Source organism: Ursus americanus, chromosome 16, assembly GCF_024610735.1.
Source record: "Ursus americanus isolate L20-20 chromosome 16, mUrsAme1.1.p, whole genome shotgun sequence".
In the NCBI taxonomy this organism is placed as follows: Eukaryota; Metazoa; Chordata; class Mammalia; order Carnivora; family Ursidae; genus Ursus; species Ursus americanus.
The window spans coordinates 49,341,490-49,364,379 of NC_142142.1; the positions used below are offsets into that span (position 1 = coordinate 49,341,490).

General features: G+C 56.5%; 3 protein-coding genes across 7 annotated transcripts; 1 reads left to right on the forward strand and 2 right to left on the reverse strand.

Moving 5' to 3' along the window:
- Nucleotides 1–1,707: 1,707 nt before the first annotated feature.
- On the forward strand, nucleotides 1,708–5,745 carry DRC12 (dynein regulatory complex subunit 12 homolog). The gene is made up of 7 exons (XM_045797970.2): nucleotides 1,708–1,944; nucleotides 2,232–2,313; nucleotides 2,755–2,820; nucleotides 3,210–3,329; nucleotides 3,870–3,962; nucleotides 5,133–5,263; nucleotides 5,563–5,745. Exons 1-7 carry the CDS (start codon nucleotides 1,708–1,710, stop codon nucleotides 5,689–5,691), a joined length of 858 nt encoding a protein of 285 aa, XP_045653926.2. The 3' UTR covers nucleotides 5,692–5,745.
- A 1,289-nt stretch (nucleotides 5,746–7,034) lies between these two features.
- Nucleotides 7,035–11,384, reverse strand: NHERF4 (NHERF family PDZ scaffold protein 4). 2 transcript variants are annotated; one of them, XM_045797969.2, is made up of 11 exons: nucleotides 11,006–11,384; nucleotides 10,585–10,621; nucleotides 10,361–10,434; nucleotides 9,819–10,030; nucleotides 9,358–9,547; nucleotides 9,125–9,261; nucleotides 8,682–8,886; nucleotides 8,298–8,494; nucleotides 7,970–8,197; nucleotides 7,626–7,826; nucleotides 7,035–7,387 (listed from the first exon to the last, which is right to left on the reverse strand). In XM_045797969.2, the coding sequence occupies exons 1-11, from the start codon at nucleotides 11,019–11,021 to the stop codon at nucleotides 7,358–7,360; spliced, it is 1,527 nt and encodes a 508-aa protein (XP_045653925.2). In that variant the 5' UTR covers nucleotides 11,022–11,384; the 3' UTR covers nucleotides 7,035–7,357. The 2 variants fall into 2 exon arrangements, with proteins under 2 accessions (XP_045653925.2, XP_045653924.2); XM_045797968.2 differs by having other exon boundaries at nucleotides 10,585–10,624.
- A 138-nt stretch (nucleotides 11,385–11,522) lies between these two features.
- On the reverse strand, nucleotides 11,523–22,890 carry NLRX1 (NLR family member X1). Of its 4 annotated transcripts, none has more exons than XM_045797963.2 (10): nucleotides 22,566–22,890; nucleotides 20,792–20,919; nucleotides 20,167–20,236; nucleotides 19,613–19,701; nucleotides 18,423–19,042; nucleotides 17,210–18,031; nucleotides 14,075–14,670; nucleotides 13,764–13,850; nucleotides 12,813–13,064; nucleotides 11,523–12,375 (listed from the first exon to the last, which is right to left on the reverse strand). In XM_045797963.2, exons 2-10 carry the CDS (start codon nucleotides 20,859–20,861, stop codon nucleotides 12,054–12,056), a joined length of 2,928 nt encoding a protein of 975 aa, XP_045653919.2. In that variant the 5' UTR covers nucleotides 20,862–20,919; nucleotides 22,566–22,890; the 3' UTR covers nucleotides 11,523–12,053. The 4 variants fall into 4 exon arrangements, with proteins under 4 accessions (XP_045653919.2, XP_045653920.2, XP_045653921.2 ...); XM_045797964.2 differs by lacking the exon at nucleotides 22,566–22,890 and adding an exon at nucleotides 22,068–22,558; XM_045797965.2 differs by lacking the exon at nucleotides 22,566–22,890 and adding an exon at nucleotides 21,925–22,061.

The following is a 22,890-nucleotide window of genomic DNA, read 5'->3' on the forward strand; positions in this document are numbered from 1 at the left end:
TGACCCCAAACAGGCTTCTAGATGAGGAGAAGGACTGGGGCAGGGATCTCTACTGCGTTCCTATGCAGGGGGGAAGGGTTCTGGCGGGGGGTGGGGGGAGCATAAATGAAGCACACGCTTTAAGATGAGAAGAAAAGTATTCTCCAGATTTGGGAGTTGTGCACAAAGTTATCTGACCCTTGGGGTACAGGAACTATTAGGCAAGCCTGGTTCTTCTCTTCACTCTGTAAAATGTCTGAAGGGCCAGAGAACTACCCTGCAGCCACCAAGGTGACAAACATAAATCAGTCCCCACCTGAATCTCTGTGCACCCCCTAGAGGAAGGATTTTTAAATCCCAGATCTCAAAGCTATTTCTTCATTTTTTTTTTTTTAAGATTTTATTTATTTATTTGACAGAGAGAGAGAGACAGCCACCGAGAGAGGGAACACAAGCAGGGGGAGTGGGAGAGGAAGAAGCAGGCTCATAGCGGAGGAGCCCGATGTGGGGCTCGATCCCAGAACGCCGGGATCACGCCCCGAGCCAAAGGCAGACGCTCAACCGCCGTGCCACCCAGGCGCCCCATCAAAGCTATTTCTTCGGATCTGCTCCTGACGACAGGCAATTGACCAAAAATGTTGAGGGGGACAGAGATAGAAATATCTGAAGAGTCTGTAGGTTCCTCAATCCACAAGGGGAAAATCCCTGACCTGTTTTTACTGTTTTCATTCTAGCCAGTATGGTGCCCTGAGATCCAGGTGGCAGACAGATGACAAGGCTCCAGAAGAGCCCAGGGCTGAAAGAAGTGTAGGGACAAGGACAACTCACCCATCATATACTCTACTCCCTTCCCCCAAATTCGTTTTTCCAACCACTCATGACACCAGCAAGATGCTAGGAAGTATCCCCAAGAGGGAGGCACCACCCCCCCCACCCCCCCAACCCCGACATGGACCAAGAATTTAAGTAGAAAAATTTAGAAGATAACAGAGGTCACGCAAGTCCACTAGAGGGAGCCCCGACCAACTCAATACTGGGGGAGCCTAGAAAAGTCATTTCTCAGCACCTGACTGAAAATCAGCCACATTATGGAATAGTGAGGCAATAAATTAAGTCCCCACAAGGGAAGATAGCCCTGTGAATACCCAGTTAAAATCCAGGCCTTTCAGGATTTACAAAATCAAAGACTTAAAGGCCAGGAAACTGAGGTTGAGCAAAATTAAGTGGCTTGCCCAAGTTTACATAATCGGTGGGAGGACTAGAACTCACGGCTCTTGTCTCTAACCAATATCCTTTCTTCTACATTTGCCTCCTTCTATGTCAGCACCCTGGAGTCGGTGGGTCTACCTCTCCTCTGTGTCTCTTTCTCTGAAGCGAGAAACTCAGCTACCTTTTCCTGCACTTCTTTCCCTCATACACTATAGAAGGCCTTCCCGAAGCCTAGTAATGTCGTATGCTCGCTCATGAGCCCTAGGCATGTAAATCGCCTAACATGGCTACTGTCAGCCCTTTTCCTCTGTCTCAGCATAACAGCATCATATCAGATATATAAATCTGTAATTTGTAAGTCTCCAGACTTCAAGCACTGCTACGTGGAAATGAAGCATAGCTAACCAGCTCCAAAGCCCTTTCTCCTCAAACTACATTTGGGATTTAGGGATAAGAAGAGAAGCGACCCTCAGGGATCTTGCTATTTTAAGCTTTGTACTTGGCACATTCCACCTGTCTATGAGCTCCATGTTTCCCAGTTACCTGGACAACATTCGGTCTCCAGAAACCCAACAGTGCAGTTCTCAGTCCTGCCCTCGAAGGAAATTTGTCACCCTGGATTGGCTCCCAGAACCCAGGCTCCTCCTCGGGCTCCCAGCTGGTTGGGCCTTTACTCTGCCCCTCCTCATGAGTGGGTCACCCCACAGGGAGACACAACAGAGGCCAGAGAGGATCCTACAGGTAGGAAGAGGCAGGGTAAGGATGAGGGGAAGAGGGAAGGGACAAGTACTGAGATTTATTTTCTCTGAAAGAGGATTGAGAGGAATGATTTCTGCCCATAGAACCTGACTAATAGAAAGAAACAGCTCCACCCTCCCCACACCCTAGCCTTGCCTAAGGTTCCCAGGAGACCCAGAATGGAAGCTTCCAGAAAGTATAAGAGATAGACTTGGAGACTAACTCTCCTGGGACTCCTGCTTCAGTCTAGAGGTCAGGAAAGAGCCCCATGTCCAGGCTTAAATATGAGTCCTCTCCCTCCCCAGGACAGCAAGGAGATGCCATCCAAGACCAAAGAAAAAGGGAAGAAAACTGGGGCCCAGAAGAAGAAAGAGAAGGCAGGTGCTGGTGAGTCGGGGCAGCTGGAGATGAGTGCCTCCTGCTTCTCCATACTCTGGCTTGGAGACCAAGCAGAGGTGCTCCAGAGAGAATGTAGCCCTCTGCATGACAAGATGGAGCTTTCATGACCCTCCCCCTGCATGTCTTCCCCCACCCCCCGCCAGGTTCCATGGAGCTGGGAAACTGGGGAAATCAGTGTGCACCCCCTCTGTGGCACCCTTCTGGCTCTGTGCCTTCCTTAATACATTCATCACCCAAACTCCGAGTATCTGCTCTGTGCTGGGCAGCCGGGACACAGGGGTGAACTCGGTAGACTCTGCCATCAGAGATCCCTTCTTTAGAGGCCCTCAGAGCTGCAGGAAGAAAGTCCAGGGTATGGGATGAGGATGGGGAGACACGAGGAAGGCTGAGATCATGGTAAGCTGAGGCTTTGCCAACTTGCCAGAGCAGATGTGGAGGCCAAGTCCACGCACAGGCGGGCAGTGCTGGAGAAGGAGCTGCTCCAAGACCACTTGGGTAAGAAGGGTGTAAGCTCTGGGATAACAGAGGTGGGGCAATGGGGCATTTTGCATCCTGGAGGCTTGGACAGTTGGAACTGTGGCAGGAGGCTGAGCTGACCTCTCCCCCATCCCCTGGTGGAGAAAGAATTGGCATTGTGAGGAAGGGGTGGGCAGTGAGGGTGGGTGAGGATATCTATTATTTATAAGCAGAACATGGTGTTTTTCCTTCCATGCAAAGAAGAGCTCATGGGATTCTAGGGGAAAAACCAACCAACCAACCCAGAGAGAGAATGAGAGGTTGGGAATCTGTCACCAGGTTCCCAGAGGTGGGCAGAGTCTATCCAGCCCGCGGGGCCTGATTCAGTGGGATCCCAGTTGTGAGGACTGCTCTGGGACTTTTTACAGCTCTGCGGAGGGATGAGGCCCGCCGGGCCAAAGCTTCTGAAGAGCAGCTGAAGCGGAGGCTGCAAGTGCTAGAGGCTGAGTTGGAGGAGGCCCGAAGTGAGGGCAAGGCCATCTATGCAGGTGTGTGGTTGGTTGGGCAGATGGGCAGGAGACAGGGGCCTGGAAGAGGACAACCAAGAGGGCCAGAGGACGCAAGGAAGGGAACCGAGGACTTCTATCTGCCAAGCCTAGCCTCAACCTTCCCGCCAGCTTGGCATGAATCAGGCAGGGGCATGAAGGATCCAAAGGAAGGCCTCTGGGATCCTGGGCAGGAACCTTTCAGGATGCCTGATGCCATGTGCTTTGTGGATTACAAAAAGCATCTCCTGTAATGTGGATTACAAAAAATTCCATGGCCTTTGTCTCATTTGTGCCATGGGAGTGAGTGGGGAGAAGGGCTAGAATCCGGGTCTGGAGCTGGAAAGGGGAAGGGGTGTGGTTTCCTAGCTCTTCCCCAGGTGTTCAGACTCTTCCAGCTTCTGGGAATCACGAGAACCGAGGAGGCCGTTATGCTCCTGTCCCACTGGGCCAAGCAGGCCCTTCCCCACCCACAACTTCCCTTCCTTTCTCCACTGCTCCATCCACACCCGGGTCTCTGGTCACCCTCTGCCCCCACCGCAGAGATGAGTCGTCAGTGCCGGGCCCTGCAGAAGGAAACGGAGACCCGCAGCAGGCAGCTGGAGGAAGAAGTGACGGGCCTTCGGGAGCAGCTGGGTAGGCTTCCCCACCCCCCAAGCCCTTTCTCTCCAAGGGGCACTGACAAGGTCCAGCCTGCAGGGGTGGACGGAAGATGGTCCTTCCCTAGGCTCTTGGACCAGTTTCCCCACTGACTCTCCCACCATAGAGGATTGGAGCAGAGGGTTCAAGATGGCAAAAATCTCTACGATGTAACCAAAGCAGACCTGAGTCTCTCACCCCAGCTCCCTCTCTCGATGGTCTCTCCAAATCCGGATCTTTCTCCCCACCCCTGCCATGTCTGTCATGAGGAAAACATATTCCCTCCTGGCTGATTTTTACAATGAAACTAAGGAAAGATATTTATTTACTTTCATGTCTTCAGTGCCGAGTGCATGCCAAGTCCGACATAATTATCGCTAAATAAAGGAACGAACCTTCCAGATAAGCAAAAATGTAAAGAACAGGAAGTTTTTCCTTTCTCTCTTGGCTACAGGATAGAGTTGAACTATCTTAGCATGGCACATAAGATCTTTCACAATTGTGGTCTCAAAGTTTTCTTAACCTAAAATAGCCTCGGTTTCTTTCTTTCTTTCTTTTTTTTTTTTTTTTTTTAGTAGGTGCCACACCCAACGTGGGGCTCGAAATCATGACCCTGAGATCAAGAGTCGCAGGCTCTACCGACCAAGTCAGCCGGGTGCCCCAAAAATAGCCTCAGTTTAGCTACAGATACCCAAGAGTTGCTTATCTGTCATGCAGACCCTGAATTCCTTTCTTAATCCTTGCCTTATCTCAAATTTAAATTCAATCAGCATTTATGGAGCACCTCCTGTATATACCAGGTATTTTCCCATACATTTTCACATTCAACTCACAGTCAGCCTGTAAAGTTTGTATCAATCTGTCTTTAAAGATGAAGAAACTGAGTCTCAGAGAGAGGCATGCCCAAGGTTACACAGGTAGTAAGTAAGTGACAACCAGACTTTGGACCCACATCCCTTGTCCCAAGCCCATTCCTCTTTCTGTGGTACCTTAATGGTATACGTCTCTTCTTTATATGGACTGTGGGAAAATTGATGACCCTGGCGGTAGGGGGCAGAGTCTGGAATGATCCCATTCAAGGTCTGCTTTCCAGGTGCCTTTGGAGACTCTGTTCACAGGTAGAGCGTCACTCTGCAGTCCCCTTCATCCTTCCGTCCTGCCCCGCAGAGACGTGCCAGAGGGAGGCTGAGACTGCACGGCGAGAGGCTGAGCGGGTCCTCGGAGAGCGGGACCAGACTCTGGCTCAGCTCCGGGCCCACGTGGCAGACATGGAGGCCAAGTATGAGGAAATCTTACATGTAAGCACCACCATTGGAAGCCCAACCACCCTAGCACCAGGCATTCCCCCATCCCCCCAGACGCCAACCAGTTCACGCTATCGCTGTCATCAGTGATAGGTCAGGGGGAAGGAGAAGCAGCATGTCCACAGGGAACCCTGCTCGGTGTTGAGGGCAGACAGCCGGGGGGGATACAAGCATGCTACTTAGTAAGAGTAAGAACTTGAAGAAGACACTGGTGAGGAAAGCTTACAGACCGACCTGGGGCACCCCTCACTCTACCCTCTCCCTTCCTGGGGCCTGAAGCTTGGTGTCTGTAGGGCAGCCTGGACCGACTCTTGGCCAAGCTGAGAGCCGTCAAACCTCAGTGGGACGGGGCTATGCTGAGACTTCACGCCAAGTACAAGGAGCAGCTCTGCCAGTTTGGACTCAACCCCCTGGATCTTTGAAGCTGTAAGCCGCTAGTCTCTGGGGCTCTTGGAGGCCCCAGCAATAAAGCTGTCTTGGTGTAGAACTCAACAGAACTGTGGTCTGTGGCTTTTTGGCAGATATGAGTGTCTCTCTGGGGGCACGTTGGTTCTGGGCTGACCCATTACCCTGAAGACCGAAGGAGAGGAATTTGACAAACTCTCAACTCCTCTCTTAGAGAAACTGGGCCCCATGCCTTGAGTCTGGGCTGTTTTGGTCCCTTCAAATCACCATTCCCTACCCCCACCCAGCCAACACAGGCAGCCAGATTTGTGGGGGCAAGGCCATTTCTATAATAGACCAACAGTGACCAGGCACCAGCCCCCACAATCCTAATGTGTCTACAGAGGGAAGGTGTAACTGGTCTCCAAATTCGTGCAATATATGCGAGAGTCCAGGAGTCATGCCCAGAGTAAATTGTATCTGGGACAATCCTAGCCAGCCCCATAGCTCACCTATAAAGGGAAAACTCTGTGTTCCTCCTCTATTTTTATGACAAAACTCCCAGTACTATTTCACTTCCGGCCGTGTGTGTGTGTGTGTGTGTGTGTGTATGTGGTGTGGGGGGAGGGGGGTGGTTCCCCCACCAAGCAATTCTCTAACAGCTCTGTGGACACCAGCTGGTATCTTACAATCTAACTCAATTCTGGCACTCCTGATGCGAAGAGAGCATCCGATCCCATAGGCCATGGGCTCAGTCCCACAAGACTGTCCGCACTTCAAACACCAGTGTCAAGTCCAGCTTGCTACCTGTGCTTCTGACCCACTGGCCGAGAAACAAAGGCCCCCGCGACCCCCTCCTTGGGTTCCCTCATTTGTTAGAGTGGCTCACGGCATTCAGAAAAACAGTTTACCTGCTGGTTTACCAGTTTATTATGAAGGACACAACTCAGGAAGAGCCAGATGGCAAGTATGCCAAGGGCAAGGCACTAGCATGGAAACTCCATGCCCTCTTTGGGGGGTGCCACCCTCCCAGCACCTCCACGTGATTCGCAACCCGGAAGCTCTCGGAACTCCATCCTTTTTTTTATGGAGGCTTCACTATGGAGGCATGATCAATGACACCATTGGTCCCTGGTGATTAATTCAACCTCCAGCACCTCTCCCCTCCCAGGAGGTCCAGCATGGGGGTGGGGTGGGGCTGAAAGTTCCAACCCTCTAATCACACGGTTGGTTCCCCTGCCTAACAGTCCCCCATCCTTAGGTGCTTTCCAAAAGTCACTTCCTTAACACAGTTAGGTGTGGTTGAAAGGGGCTCGTTATGAATAAAAGAAGACATCTTTATCACTCCTACTACTTAGGAAGTTCCAAGGGTTCTAGGAGCTCTGTGCCAGGAAGGGGTGTAATTTATTATAAATCACAAAATCACAGCACTCATCCATGGGAACACAACTCCCAAAGCTCCTCTACGACTCCCTCTGGAAGCAGAGGGCAGACCTCCCCCTACAGGGCCTGCCTAAGGCCGCTGGCCACACCTTCTTCTGGGAGGCGGGCCCAAGGGAAGGGAGGGAGACCTGTGATTGGAAGTGTCCAGAATCCTAGAGCTGTCCCTTCTGGCTTAAAGAGAGCTTCTCAGCTCCTATCATTGCAAGCAGGACAGTGAAGACAGGAAGGCCACTGGGCAAATCAGTGCCAAGCAGGAGAGAACTACAGCAGCTCTGATGCTGGAGCCCAGTCCTGAGCAGAGAGAGAAGAGAGAAGGTCATTCAAGGACGAGAAGAGTTTCTTTTCCCTGCCCCCACTTATACTGCAACGCCCAGTAATAGCCGCTAGTTCCATGGGGCCTTCTGTCCCCACCTACCATGGCCTAACGTCCGACCCGCATGCCCCACACTGCTTCACTCTGTAGCTCTCCTCTCGGACGCCCTCTATCCTTCTCTGGCTGCTCACCGTCAATCTGTCTCTTCTTCCTTACCTCTCCACACCCAGGGGGATTGCAGGCTTCCGAACCCTGGCAAGACCTCGCCGCCAGCTTCAGGTGGAGGGGTGGCTCAGCCTCGGCCAGCTGCTGAAGCTTTTCCAGGTCATTCTCTCCACCCACGGGATACCCGTTCACCTCCAGAATCACATCTCCCATCTGCAGCCCTGCCCGGGCAGCTGAGCCTCCTAGGGTTACCTGGTGGCAAGGAGAGGGGTGACAGAACATGGGATACCATGGAAAAGTTGCTGGATATTCTAAGACCTTGGGAGGGAAGCAGATGAAGGCTCATCAGGAGACAAATGATTAGAAAGATCCAAGGTTCATGGGCCATAAGTCACCTGGGAGATGAAGATGCGAGGCTCACCGGCCACACAGCTAAGTCGGAAGCCGTAGCCACCACCAGGCCCAGGGTACAGGGAGCACTGGCGGGAGCCACCTGGGTCAAGAGGCATGGCTGTGTCTTCAACGGGTAGGTCCTTGGTTTCAACCAGAGAGGCCGAGCAGGTTTCCTGGGGAGAGGCAGGAGCCTCTGTGCTCTCCAAGAAGAGAAGCGGAGACAAGCGAACCTGGAAGGAGGTGGGTAGAACAGACCTGTAGCATCTCCCTCCACCTGAGCCCTGCTCTATTCCTGCCCACACTCCAGCACCCCCCCTCCTCCGCTCGCACCATGCTGAAGAAGCGGTCAGTCTTAGGGTCGACAACAATGAGGGAGACACAGGAGCCCTGCGCCCGGATCCTGGACACGGTCTCCTCATGGCCCAGCCCCTCCACACTCTCCCCAGCCACAGCCACCAGCCGGTCCCCAGCCTGCATCCCGGCTTTCTCAGCTGGCAGTCCTGGGTCCACCTCCCAGAGGAACTGTCCTGGGACACAAACATCCTCATCGCTCCTCCCCCAGCTAACCCGAGCGCCAGCCCAGGCCACTGCAGGCAAGTGGCGGGACTGACCCAAGGGGACGCTGGAGGAGACTCAGGGCTGGGGTATTCTGTGCACATGTGTGCCCACCCCCAAGACACACCTTCCCTCCCCGTCTCTGGGACTCCTACTCACCGGGGCGACCGTCAAGACCTTTCTCCTCACGAAGCAGGAACCCAAAGCCCTGGGGCCCTTTCTTTAGGTGCAGACAGCGGGGCTTGGTGGGCAGTGCCCAGCCCTCGGCCAGGGGCGCAGCCAGGGGCATTCCCAGCTGGCGACACTGGGCCTCCACCTCTGGCCCTGCCACCAGCAGGGTCACTTGCTCTCCACTCTGCCAAAGCTGTGGGGACCCAGCGGGGCATCAGCATCAAGCACCTGGGTAGGGAGGACAGAGCCCCAGGAAGGAGGCGGGAAGGGTGGGGGAGAGCAGAACCTAGGACCAACTATAAAGGGAAGGATGGCAGGAGGTAGATACAAGGTCAAATTCGGAGATGAGGCACTTGGGGAAGGAACTGGCTGCCTGAGGCAAGGCCCCGGGGCCCAGGTGGGTGAGGGAATGGGGAAAGGGACAGCCATACCTTCTTGCTGAGTTGATTGTAAGTGAACTTCTCCACGCAGACCCCGTTCACTTCTAGCAGCCGGGCCCCAGGGGGCACCCCTGCCCGCTCGGCTGCTCCTCCAGTACTCAGCACCAGCCAGAAAGGACCCCGATGGCCTGGAAGCCAAAAAAAAAGCAAGTTTCGGTCTGCTGGCTGCCCAGAACAGGGCTGAGATGCCCCTGTTGACCTCCCTGCCCGGCCTCTAAGCTCACTGTAGGTGACACTGAAGCCAAAGCCACCCTCGTCTCTCACGACGTGGCAGAGTCGGGGCCGGACCCCCGGGCCGAGAGGAGGACAGAGGTGGGCCGTGTTGCCCTGCTGAGCTCGAGCCACGTCATGCGCGTGCTGTGCCAGAACCGTCAGCAGCACCCGAGGACCGCTGGCCCGGATGCGGCGAACCACCTACACAGAGCGCACGCGGGGTGAGGTCGGGGCCAGCCCCTCTTGCCCACTCCCCCTCCCTGCAACCCGCATGTTCCACCCAGGAGCCAGCTCTCTACATGCCTTCACCCAACCACTCCCACCTGGACAGCCCTAGATCCTGGGAGGTGGGGGAGGTCAAGGCTTGGGTACTGCCCCGTATGTCCAGGGAGGGGCCCACCCGGCTTCTCTCTCCCTGAGGCGCTGCGGAGCATCCCTCCATCCCGCAGGGAGTCCCCCAGCCCAGCCTCACCTCAGCATAGCCTTCACACTCCACCACATGGTCGTTCACCCCCAGGATCCGGTCCCCTTCCCGAAGACCCTGGGACTGAGCAGAGGTGCCTGGCTCCACCCTGCACACCACAGGCCCAGGCCTGCCCAGCTCCTGCTGCAGGTGGAAGCCAAACCCCCTGCCTTCCTCCTTGCTCAGCAGACAGAAACGAGGCCGTGGCAGGCTCCAGAGATCTAGAGGGGGAGATGGGCAACAGAAGAGGGGGAGGGGAGGGGACACAGCCCAAGTACAAGTCACCTTGGCCTGGCCCACCCTGCCCTTGGGCTAGGGCACCGGGCAGGCTTCTACCCAGTCAGGGTTGGGCGGTGAGGCCACATACCATGTGGGCAGAGTGGCAGGGACAAAAGAAAACAGCCAACCCCCCCTACCTCCACATAGTTAGTCCCCACCAAGGCTGTTATCAGAGGGAGGCAGAGTGGAGTGGTTACCAAGGAGATGGGAGGCCATGAGGAGCTGTGGCATCTCTGGGGAAAGGGAACGGTTGCCCAGGGCAAGGGGGTTACCAGAGGGGTCGTAGTCTTCAGCCAGAGAGAGGACAGGATTATCAATGCCCCACTTTGGGTTAAACTCAAACTTCCTGCAAGGAGGCGAGGGATGCAGGTAGGAGCGAGCTGACACCTGGACTCTGGTCCTGGCCTCTACTTGAGGTGCAAATGGCAGCTGAAGAGCCTCCCCACCTTGGATTCCCTCCGCCACTTGCCCCAACCCTTCCCAGCAGGGCACTTACCAAGTTAACTGCCTTAAGGAGGCTGTGTCCCGAAGACCTGCTGTGTGAAGAAGAGATGAGGGGAGGAGGGGCACGTTCTCTCCCTACCCCAACTCCTCTTCCACTGTCATTAACTAAAAGGACTTAGGGGAACCCCCACACTCAGGACTTGCCCCCTCCATTCTGCTCCAAAAGGACCTTCCCCCTTCATCTCTCTTCCCTTCTCCTAGTCCCTGGCACAGAAATCTGATCGTATCAGGACAGGGCGTGGACCAGGAAGACAGACCTAGCCACTCACCTCTTCTCTCCTAACTTGGGTCTATTTGCCTCAGGGCTCCAAGCCTCAACATCAAGTTCACCCTGGTCCCTGAAGCCTCCACCTCCCAGTCTGTCCTCTCCCTGCCCTAGAGCTCCCACCTGAAGATTCCTCCTGGCCTCCTACCTGTAGCTGCCTCCATAGTTGGACCGGCGACCCGGTGCTCAGGGTGGGGACAAGGTTCATCAAAACCAGCTGACCCTCCCACCTACCCCGCCACGGCCCGCCTCCTTAAAGACACTGCCTTAGAAGCAGTGGGGTAATGGTTAACGGGAGGACAGTCTTATCCTCTGGGGAAGTCTGCACATTCCTCCTGCCCCCATTCCAGGGCCCCAGACTTCCTCCAAAGACTCGGCTGCTGTCCCGGCTTCTGCTCTGGGCAGACAAAGGCAGATTGCTTCTGGTCACTGTAATTCCGAGCCTGGGATAAGTATGTTGGAAAAGGTGACAGGAGTCGATGGCCCAGCATGGCTTCCCTCCCTCCCGCAGGATCTTGTTCATGCCCCCACCCCCTCGGCCCTCACTGCCTCTGAACCTAGTGCCCGAGAACCACCTGCGACAGAAAGTGGTCAGTAGTTTACCAGAATGACCAAAAACAGTACCCCTTCTTGAAAGCACCAGGCAAGGAGGAGGACACAGGAGGTGGAAGACACAGCTTTTTAATGGAAGCAAGGCAGTGCACATTGCCCTCGGACCACCAAGCACACGTATGGTGGTGAGGAAGGGGACGTGAGGGGGGGAGAAGGCACCAGCGTGAGAGGAAAGTGGCTGCGGGCATCCACGGCGACCTCTGATAAGCAGCAGGGCAGAAGGGGCAGGCCCTCCAGCACGGGGGACAGCCGCACCTTTGGCAAAGGCATCTTAAGAAGTGCGCCCCCTGGTGGCTCAATCAGAGGCTCCCGAGAGGAGAGGCAAGGTCGGTGGTGCCACAGGGCAACCGGCGGCCAAAATGCCACGTGAGGGACTCTTTCTCAGTCCTCCTCGCGGAATGGGGAGGAGACCTGTTCCATGACCCTGGAAATTCCACACTTGGGAGCCATAGATGGACATGGGACACCTGTGTGCACATCTCTTTACCTCCTGCCCTCCTGGAAGTAGTAGTGCAAAGCAGGAGGCCACAAGGGGAAGGATCTTGGGGCCAGGGGTCACAAGCTAGGTGACTGCTGCCCCAGCTTCAGCTTCCCGGGCCTCCCAGCTGCTCCAGGAGGGCCCTGACCTCACCCTCCACTCGCAGCAGCTGGGCCTTGCGCCACGGGTTAAGGGTGGCCCCTCGGCTGTCTTCCAGATCACGAAGCAGAAGGTCAAGGTGGCACCGGACGCGGCCCCAATCCCAGCTGTTGAGGTTCCGCTGAACTTCACTAAGGATCACCGACCAGTACTCCGATACAGCTGTCCCCTCTGTCAGTGACACCACGACCCGAGCACCCCCTTTAGCAGTGCCCCCCAAGTCCCGCAGGGCCTGGCGCCCCTCTGAGCTCAGCTCATTGAAGTAGAGGCTAGAAGGAAAAAGAAGAGAAGATGCTCTCAGCTGAGCCCTAAGACAGAGGGCAGAGGGTGATGGATGGAGAGGGGAATTCTCATAACTCATCCCCTGGCTACGGAATGTGATGGGGCAAGTGTCTGTAGTGAGCCAGAGACAGAGGGTGGGGGTCGACAGGAGGCAGGGAGGCCACCTGAATTCAGCAGGACCAGGGACAGGAAGAACACCACCAGGACCCTAAGAGAAATGGTAGTAGGGGACCAGGACAGGGTAAAGGCCAATCACAGAGGGATGGGTTGGTTCAGCGGCCGGTCCATGAAGATCCGTGAGAAGGCAGGGATCGAGGACAGGCCCTACAGTAGGAAAAACACAGTGGAGACAGGGAGGGAGAGCCGAAGGGCTGGGAAGAGCTTCCTGGTGGGGTGGGGCGATGGGCCCAGGGACCAGACTTACTGCAGCAGCTCCAAGGAAGGGTGGTCCCTGGCAGCTTGGGCCAGGGCCAGGGCCGCCGTGTCGCCAGCACCATTGTAGGCCACGTTCAGCTCCTGTAGCTGTCGATTACGGTCCAGCTGGGCAGCCAGCAGCTGCAGGCCCTCGTCCCCGAGGCCCGTGTGCAACAGGGACAGATGTGTCAGTGAGCTGTTCCCCGCCAGCCCCTCCACCAGCAGGGCCACACCAGCCGCCGTCAGCGGGTTGTTGGACAGCCTACAGTCACAAGCACCCCGAGGTTATGAGGGCCTATGGGAGATGCCCCTGCAGAAGGCATCAGGGCTTGGACCCAAAGGACACACAGCCTGGGGTGGAGGCGAGCCAGGACACAAAGAAATGCAGCCCAGGAGAAGAGAAGGAAGAAGCAGGGGCTGTGGCGCACTGCAGGGGAGGGAGAGCAGGGCGGGAGCCAGCTTCTCCTCCTCCCTTGACTCCCCTCTCTTCACTGTTACTATTTCTCCTCTTCCTCCTTTTCTCACCTTCCCCCCTACCCCCCACACGTCCCTGCCCCTGGGCCCTCCCACTCCTCCAACCAGGCTTCTGGGCTCCTAGTCAATCAGTCAGCACTCTGGAAGCATCTACTGAGCGCCCAGCATTAGGGTCATCCTTGCAAGGTGACAGGGAACATTCTGGGAGGACATCAGTGGCACTGTTGCCAGGCAACCGGCCTGGGTATTATTCCCCCCCACCCACGCTGGTTTTAGCCACTTGAGAGGCTTTCCGAGCACCTATTCTGGTAGCATCGTTCGTCTACCCTGCTGCTTGTACTGGACCTGGGGAGGGGGCAGGCCAGGGTCTAGGCTCCCACCCCCTTTACCATAGCATGGGTGGGCCAGCGCCAGGTGTGGGCTCCCCTTGACCTCAGCTGGCCACCAGGCCAGAACCTCCCTGCAGCCCCCCTCCTGAAACACTCACCGCAGGGTGGTCATTTGGCATTGGTCATGCAGCAGCAGGTCCCGGAGGACCCCGCAGGCTTCGGGGCCCAGGCTGTTGAGTTGCAAGCTGGAATAGCAGGTGGCCGGAGGGGAGGGGAGAAGCAAGGAAGGAGCTCAGCATGGAGCCTGCCCACCCACTGTGCCCTCCCTCCCATTGCTCATCACCTCCACACACACCACTTCTTCCTCCCAGCCCCTGCTCCTTCCTCCCCACCTTTGGTCTCCCTAGCACCTTCTCCTCCCGCCCCGCCCCTTCACCCTTCATAGCCGTGCCCGAAGACAGGTCCTCACCCCAGCTTGCGGGCACGCAGGAAGACGGGCATGAGTGTGTGCAGCCCGGCAGGGTCCAGCTGACAGGAGGCCAAGTTCACCTCGTCCAGGGCACGCCCTCCACTGCCCAGCACGGCTGCCACCACCGCGCATTTCAGGGGCGTCATGCGCACACCCGCCAGGTTGAGCTGGTGCAGGGAGCTGAGCACCTCGGCGGAGAAGCGTTGATTCTGGAACTCGTAGTGGAAGAAGAGGTGGTCGAGGAGCTCGGACGGGGGCAGCACCTGCCGGCCCAGCTTGCCCAGCTTCTTCTTGATGGCCTGGGCATTCTCCAGGGCATCCAGGGTCTTGATGGGACAGCCGAGCTGAGCCAGCACGGCCCGGTTGTGCGCAGAGAGAAGCCCCCCCATGAACATGGGGAAGAGCTCAAAGACCTCGTCGTCGGGAGGCTCGTCCGGGTGCCGCCGCGGGCCCTCCACGCCCAGGATACTGGCACCCATCTGGTCCAGGACGTCGTCGTTGTAGTAATCCTCCTCTCGGAACATCTCCAGCACCATGGCCTGGGCCACCGCCTCGCGGCTCTTACCCACTATGCGCCCAAACACTCGCGGCACCACCTGGGAGAGTGCGCAGGGAAGGGGCTGCAGCCTCGCGTGCCCGCTCAGCCTTCTCCCTGCCCGCTCTGGCCTCGCCACCTCTCTCAAACCCGCAGCATCGTTTGATCATACTACTGCCCCCCTGCAGCACCTGCCAGGGCTCCCCGCTGCCCATGTGGAATAGAAAACGTGTCATGATTTGGCCCCATTTTGACCTTTCCAGACTCAGCCCTCGAAACCCTTGTGTCATACACTCGGGCCCTTAGGAGATTCTTTTTCCCAAACACCCCCTACATTTGCAAGCCCAGTGGTGGGAAGGAATTAGCATCTGCTTTGCATTTTGTTTGGTACTGGGCTAGGGGGGCTAGGCACTGCCAAGACATCCCCATCCTTCACACCACCATGGTCATCCCAGCAACAAGGACTGACCTTCAAGGCCCTGCAGGATCTGGCCCCTGCCGGCCACGCTGCCTCCATCTACAGAGCTCTCACACGCATGCACTCTGCTTCTGTGCTTTAGACTTTTCTCATTATTAGGATTTTTTGACAGTACCAGTTCTCTTCCTTTAAAGCTGTACTCTCTTCCTGGGGTGCCACCCCTCCCAATTCTCCCGGCTAATCAGTCCTCCAGGGATCAGATTAAATGCCCTTCCTGCAGAGAGGTTTTCCCTATTCTCCCCGCCCAAACCAGCTCCCCCACTTACACACTTTCACAGCACCTGGACCTTTGCTTTCCAGGCACTTACCACAGTTTGAAATTACGTGGTTATGGAGACCTGTTTGTATTCCTACCGGAGGACCAGAAAGGGCAGAAACTGGGGTTCTGTTCATTGTTTCTTCCTCAGAATCTAACACAGTGCCTGGCACACAGCAGGGGCTCAAATATTTGCTGGAGAAATCAGTGTTTGGGCAGTTTGGGACCTGGGCTCCCGGCCTCACACTGGGGCTGCAAGGCAAGAAGGGGGCCAGACCTCTGGCAAGGAGCTACGAGGCTATTCTGTGGCACCTTCTCTAATGACTGGTTTTGTTGTTTTTCACTTTTTATAGGTGAGGTTCCTGCCATGGAGTTTCAAGTGCTTCTCTCTCAACAGTCACCTGGTGACAAGATGAGGAAATGTCACCCTGTGAAGCTGAGTCAATAGGCTGAAGCAACAGATGGGACTGGTCCTCTGCTGGGCAACCCTCCCTCCCAGAGGGCTCGGAGCTGCGGTGCTAACCATCAGGTGAGCCCTGTCGATGACCACTGCCTCTCACTGTAATCCAGAGCAAGCAAGCCCATCTGCAAAGGGGTGGGCTGGCCTCGGCAACGGCCATCACCCTCCCAGGCCCGCCCCCCCCCAGTCTGAGGCAATGGTGGGAGAAGGGGTAGGCCGCCTGAGCCTGTTTTTCATGTTTAACAAGCCTTTAAATAGAACTTACTATGTGCCAGGTCCTGAGAATGAATATATTTAATCCTCATATGAGGTCCATGCTATAGACTGTATTATCCCCATTTAACAGATAAGGACTTGGAGGTGCAGAGAGGTTAAGTAACTTGTCCAAGATCACACTGTTGGTAAGGGGCAGAGCCTGGATTCGAACCCACACAGCTGGATTCCTGAATCCTTATTCCTAACCCCTGTGCTTTGCTGCCTATAAAAAAGAAAACTTGTTAAAAATTTGCCACACCGAGCAGAGCTCTCCCTCCCAAGACGAGATACCGAAACTTTCCTAGAGAGGACCAGGCTTATCTGGCAAGGCACCGGAGCTTAACGGAAATACCCATCATACACCAGGAAAGTTTGGCAGAGAGAGCATGGGGTCTGGAATCACAAAACCTGGGGTCAGACCCCAGCTATTCCACTATCTGAGTGACCTTGGACAAATTACTTAGCCCCTGTGAGCCTCAGTTTCTTTTTCTAAAAAGGAATCACAATATTTCATTTACGAGGCACCTGATAGACCTCACCAGAGGGTGCCTCCTTCCTTCCCTCTAAAACCTAGCGCATCCGCCCTCTCCCAACATAGTCCTCAGGCCTGTAATTGGGATTCTGGAGCAGGCCTGCACCATCCTAAGTCAATTACCAAGGCCATTTATCCTCCTGGTATAAATGAATAAAACGGCATCTGCTTTATAAACTTGTCTCTAGTGATTTCATTAGGATGAGTCATCATTCCCAGAGTCTAACCACCTCTGGAGGAACAGATACAGTGGCGTTTCTGGGCCTGCAAAGCAGAGGCCAGACCCCCGACTGTAGCGACTCCTGCCTCCCGCCCACAAAGACGAGAAGAAGAGACAAAAAGACAATCGTCATTAGGGTCACAGGATTGTGATTAAAGGCCCTGCACCGTCACATCCTCCTCCCTGTCTTCAAGCCCTGCCCAGCCTGTGGTTTCTCTGTCCCCCTCCCTTCTCCCTTGTGTCTCAATCCCACAAAAAGCCAGATTGCCCAAATCTCAAACCAGAGTCAAGAAGACGATTCACAGCTATGCAGGAAGGAGCAGTTGCCTCCCGGGGAAGGAGCAAGGGGTGAAGGGGGAATCTGGGGGTGCTGAGAGCCCGGGGTGCTGGGGCTGTTACCTTGAGCAGGTTGAAGAGCAGAGGCAGGGCTCGCAGAGGCAGAAGCTTGGCCACGATGCCCAGGACCAGACTGACGTCCTCCCCCACACGGCCCACGAGCTCGGCCACCTCCTTGCCCACCCGCTGCAGAGTCGTCTTCCGCAAACCCAGCACAATGTAGAGGGCGGCCAGGTACTCCTGCATGGCGGGCACAGTGAACACAAAGGTGCCCCGGTGATCTGGTTCCACACACGGGGCCAGGAAAAACCGCAGGGCATCCCGGCGGAACACGTGCAGCAGCTGGAACTCTTCTTCCGTCTTGAGGCCAGCTTCCAGGCAGCCGCGGACGTCCTCTTCGGAGAAGTAGGTCTTGCGGGAGGCCACCCCCTCGTAGGCCAACTTGCCCATGGTTCGGGCTGCATAGGCCATGAGGGACAACTTGGAGGGGTCGGTGCTGTCCAGCATCTCCCCGCTGAAGTTGAGCCGCAGGAAGCTAGTGTAAATGCTCGTGAGGGTCTGCCCGGGCGGCGTGGGGGCATGCAGGAAGTGCAAGGTGGCACACACGAGCCAGCAGTAGGAGGGCAAGAAGCAGGCGGCGGCGATCTGGTGGTGCCCCTCCAGGTTGCGGGAGAGCATCTGCACAAGGCTGTCACGCTGAGCTGGCGTGGCCGAGACACCCGCACCCCCGGCTCCATACCCGCAGTCCGGCTGGTTGAGGCGGAGCTGGAAGTAGAGCTTCTGCAGGTTGGTATCGGAGAAGCCACAGATCTCGCCATAGCGGCCCACGTACTTGCTGGGGATTCGGCCGATGGCAGAGGGCCGGGTAGTCACCAGAATGCTGGCCTGGGGAGCGCAGGGTTGAGGGTTAAGAAGGACCTTCGTGTCCTGATTGCCTCACTCCCCAGAGAGCCCCTGAACACCGATGAACACCGAGCGTCCGAGGACAAGGTTGAGCATGATCGTTCTAACTATGACTGAGCCCCCGCTGTGACCCAGGGCCCGTGCCAAGTGCTTCCCAGGCAGGATTTCACTGGATCGGGATGGCTCCAGGAGAGAAGGAGACAGAGCTTGGGGAAGTTAGTGACTCGCTCAAAGACACACAGCTAGGACGTGGAGGGGCAGGTCTGAAATAGCCGGCACGCCCACACCAATAACCGTGTGGGCTGGGGACACCAAAGTCCTGAGGGGACAAGTTAGGGGCAGCAGCGGCAGGGTGGGGCGGGAGTCCGCTCACCTCGGGCAGCATGTATTTGCGCAGCAGGTTGACAACGATGGCAGCTGGCGCCTCTGGCTCCTCGGGGTCACTGCAAAGCCCCGTTCCCGCTAACCGGAAGTCAAGGTTGAGCCGCTCCAAGCCGTGGAGCACAAAGAGCAGGCGAGACCCAGCAGCAGCCATCAGAGGCAGGCTCTCCTTCAGGGACATGTAGCGCTGAGCCACGAGCTGGCACAAGGAGGCTGGGGCAGAGCCCAGGGAGGACAGGTCCTCACAGGAGAAGGGGATGAGCAGCTCGAAGGCCGGCAACCGCCCGTAACACCAGTCCAGGACCATCTTGCGCACCAGCGTGCTCTTCCCCGTGCCCACTGTCCCGTACAGCACCACTGTCTGCACCCGGCGCCCACAGGCATCAGGGTCAAAGAGCTGAGACAGGGCCAGCGGGGGGAGCCCGGCCACGGGGTGCTGGTGCTCCAGGGCCAGCTGTGTCGGTGGGCGAAGCAGCTCATCAGGGGTGCTCTCGCGGATCACAGGGTCTACGTGGACTGTGTCCAGTGCAAAGGTTGGGCCGAACTGGCGCTCTTCTCTGGGCAGCCGGCTGAACCACTCTGCCAGATTCTGGCGGTGGCGCTGAACAGCTTCTGGATGGGAAGGTACGGGGAACAGGTCAAGGAAAGGGGCTGGAAGATGCAGGAGCTTAGGGCTGGCCAGGGCGGTGGTAGGGTCAGGCCGCAGAGCAAGATGCGGCGCCAGGATACGGAGACCCAGGACAGTGCTATGTATATAGGACTCTCTCAGACAACAGACTCTCCAGAAAGTTTGGAACCCCTATGGCAGAAAGGGGCAAGCCACGAGACAAGTGACGCCCAACCTGGTTGAACGGTTGTGTGGTTGTGTGTGCACAATCTCCACTTGACTAGTAGACCCGGTTTGTTGAGGGTAGGGATGCTATATCCCTCCCAGTGCTTTGTACGTGGTGAGCGTGGTGAGTGCGCACTGCACAAGTGTTGCAGGAAGGCAGACATGGACAGGTGGACAATGGGGCAACGGGGTAGGCTTTGCCCACGGACAGATGATGGCAGTGGATCCTCTGTGCCTCCTTCTTCCTGCCTGCTTCTCCCTCCAGACCCAGCTCCCCACCTCCCAACCCCCCCTCCCCTGGGATCCCAGCCGGTCCCCCCTCAGGCCGACTGAGCAGTCCGTCCCTTTACCACATGCAGAGATGCCCTGGAACAACTGTCCATGGCTTCTGGACGGAGGACCACTGCCTGCCGAGCTTCCACGGTGACGTATAAAGGCCCTGAGAACAAGGAGAGGGGGTGAGCTGGGGCTCGGCGACTGGGCTCAGACTCTGGACAGGCTCAGAGTCCAGGCCCGTCTGACTTGCTGGACTTCTAGCTTCCTGAGATCTAGCCCTGACCCTCGACACCCAAGTTGAGAGCCTTGTCTGATTCTCACACCCTTCCCAGGGACTGAGGTCTCACTCCCTGCTCTGCTGACTGCCTGCCTGGAACTCAGGCCGGCTACCACCAGGCTCCACCCACTTCCCCCGCAGATCTTCCCTCTGGCTGCCCACTGTCACTTGTCCTGTAGATAAAGTAAACCAACTTTGTCTGAGGCCTGGTAGCTGACTTTGTATCCTCCTCATCCCAGAAAACCAACCTCACCCCGGGGGGGGGGGGTCAAGCTGTCTCCAAGTCCTGACCCTTCCCAGGCTACTCTGCTGTGCCTAGATATGTTGTAAGGCATGACTCCAAGGCCTCACCTAGGGAGCCCAAGGGGAAGTTTCCCTTTAAGGGGCCAACTCCAGTGGATCAGGAAGGGGATTCGTTCATCTACAGAGAGAAAGGGGAAGAAAGAAATTACATCCAGCTGCCATCCACATTTCCCCACCAACATACAGACTTCACGTCTACATCAAATCTGTTATTTGTTCTCTCGCATCACGTACTGCCCCTTTGTAGCAGTTACTACGCAATTTTATCTCATTGTGTGATTGTCTGATTAACACCCGTTTCTGCCCCACCCCCCTCCATGAGAGCAGGGACCACACCTGTTTTTGTTTATCATTACATACTTAGAACTTAGCACAAGTTCTGGCACATGGCATGCACTTAATAAATATTTGTTGAATGCAAAATGAAATCAGACAAGTGATCCTAGACTTCATGTAGCTACACGGACCCTCAAAGATTATCTAGCTTGACTCCCTTAGTTTAGGATGGGAAAAAGGAAACCTCAGGGAGGTGAGGTGACTTGCCCAAGGCCAATAGCGTGTGAATCGCAGAGCCAGGGCTAGAACACCTGGTGTCTGGATCCCTGCTCTCTTGGAGACACTATCTGGACTCTGAGAGGAGAGGTAGAAACAGAAACCCCTGCTTCCTGCTCACCTGCTGACTGGAGCGCTGCTCCCAGACCAGAGCCCCAAGAGGTCCTGGGCAAATGGCGGCCCCACCTCATGGTAGGGAAGAAGGTCAGAGCCCAGGGCACTTAGCACGCCACCTTCTATCCTGTTCCCCTGCAAGAAGACTTGTGTGAAGGGCGCACACACACACACACACACACACACACTTCCCACCACTACCTCCCTGCACAGGTCACAGAAAGGCCTTCCTCCTCCGGGAGCATCAGCCCTTCCTTAAATGTCATCAATGCCAAAGTCCCCGCCTGGCTGGCCTTCCGATTGACTCGCTCTCCTATATCCCCCACGTGACGGATGCCATTTTATCTCCTACCACCTCTGACTCTCCCCCGAGCCTTCACAGGTACTTTTCTTCTGAGTCCCAGCCCTAGTGCACAGCTGCTTTATTTAGGTGTCCTTTTTTTTCTTTTTTTTTTTTGCTTGGCTGCCAGAAAGCTTAGATGAGTCCTGTGTTCATTTTCAATGGCTTTTCTGAACCTACATTTTCAAGTAACAATTATCCACTCTCCTCTGTGTTTTTCCCCCCAGCTATCAGGTCCTGTTAGCTGAGTTTTAATGATTTTATCATCTTATCTTCTCTGTGACTTTTATGTCAGCTGCCTTTGAGGTTGGCATAAATAATAAATAAAGAATGAACTTCCTACTTGACATCTCCATATGGCTATCCTGCCCCTGCTTCAGCCTTCACCCATACACTTCTCTCCCCCCTCCCCTTTTAGTTACTTTACTGCATATCTTCCCAACCACACGTTTATACTGGGAACCTGACCTCTTGGTCTTCAAACTCTTTCTCCCCTCCTTCATACAGTTGAAACAGTCCTACTGATTCCTCCTCTCAGGGCTTTGCCGGCCTGGTCCTATTGCATGGTCCCTATGCCCCTCCCGCGCTACCTCAGACCCTCTGTGGACTTCTGGGGACCCTCCTTCTCCTTCCCCACCTCTGCCTTCAGTCTCACCCCACCCCCGTTCCAAGCCCTCATCCCAGCCACCAATCACCTCCCTAAAATCCTAGGTTACCTGTAGAGTCCAAACCCCTGGCCCGCCCACACAAGCTATTTTTTGGAGTTTGCCCCCAACCTCTACCACATTTGCCAGGCTCACCAAATTCGTGCTCACACTTTCCTTTGTTCACACACTTTCTTCGGCTTGGAATGGCCTTACTCCCCTATCAGAATGCTACACAATCTTTTAAGATCCTGATCAAAGGCCCCCTCTCCCGGGAAGTCTCTCCTGATGCCCCTTACATGGAGCGCGCCTGGTCCACGTTTGGCTCCTGGTTTGGCACCTGGTCTCCGCTAAGACGTGGCTCCTTAAGCGCGGACAGGCTCTGGGAAAATCGGCTGCCCGGAGCCCACCCCCGCCCCCCCAGCAGCGCCAACCAGTGAAGGGGCTGGGGCTCGGAGCAGAGGTCCCAGGGGCTGGAGAAAGGTGCAGAGAGGGCCCTGGGAATCTGAGAAAGCTCGGGAAAATCAGCTCAGTGGGATCAAACCGGCTGCAGGGCCACTGCCTCAAGATGGGACTCGCGGCGCGGGTGGGGGGGGTGGTGAGGGCAATTTCCAAAGATCACCCCAGCTCTGCGGGCCCAAGAGGAAAGGAGGGGGCTCCGCGGGAAGGGTGCAGGGGCTGTGCTCCCACGGGTCCACAGCTCCCCCCCCCCCCACACACACAAACTGGGTCCCCAACAGCTCTCCCCGTTCCCGTTGGCTTCGGAGCCCAAGGGGGGAGGCGGCTGGCATGCCCACCGCTCAGTGCACCCGCTCGGTCCTCCGGGTCCGGGGCGAACTCCCCGCAGCACAAGCGCCCAGAGCAGCGGCCCGGTCGGGGGCGAGAGGCGAGCGGCGACGGAGCCGGCTGGGCCTTCACCCGCGACTGCCGGCGTCTCTCGCTTCCTCCCAGAGGCCCCCGCTCGGCGCGTCCCGCCCGCCCAGCCCGCCTGCGCCGAGCCCTGCCCGCCCCGGCAGCCGACCCCGGCCGTGGGCAGCGGGGAGGACGGCCCGGGCGCTGGCGGCCCGCGGAGGAACGGGACGGCGACCGGAGCCGGGATCCGCCGCGAGCAGGCCCGGGGCG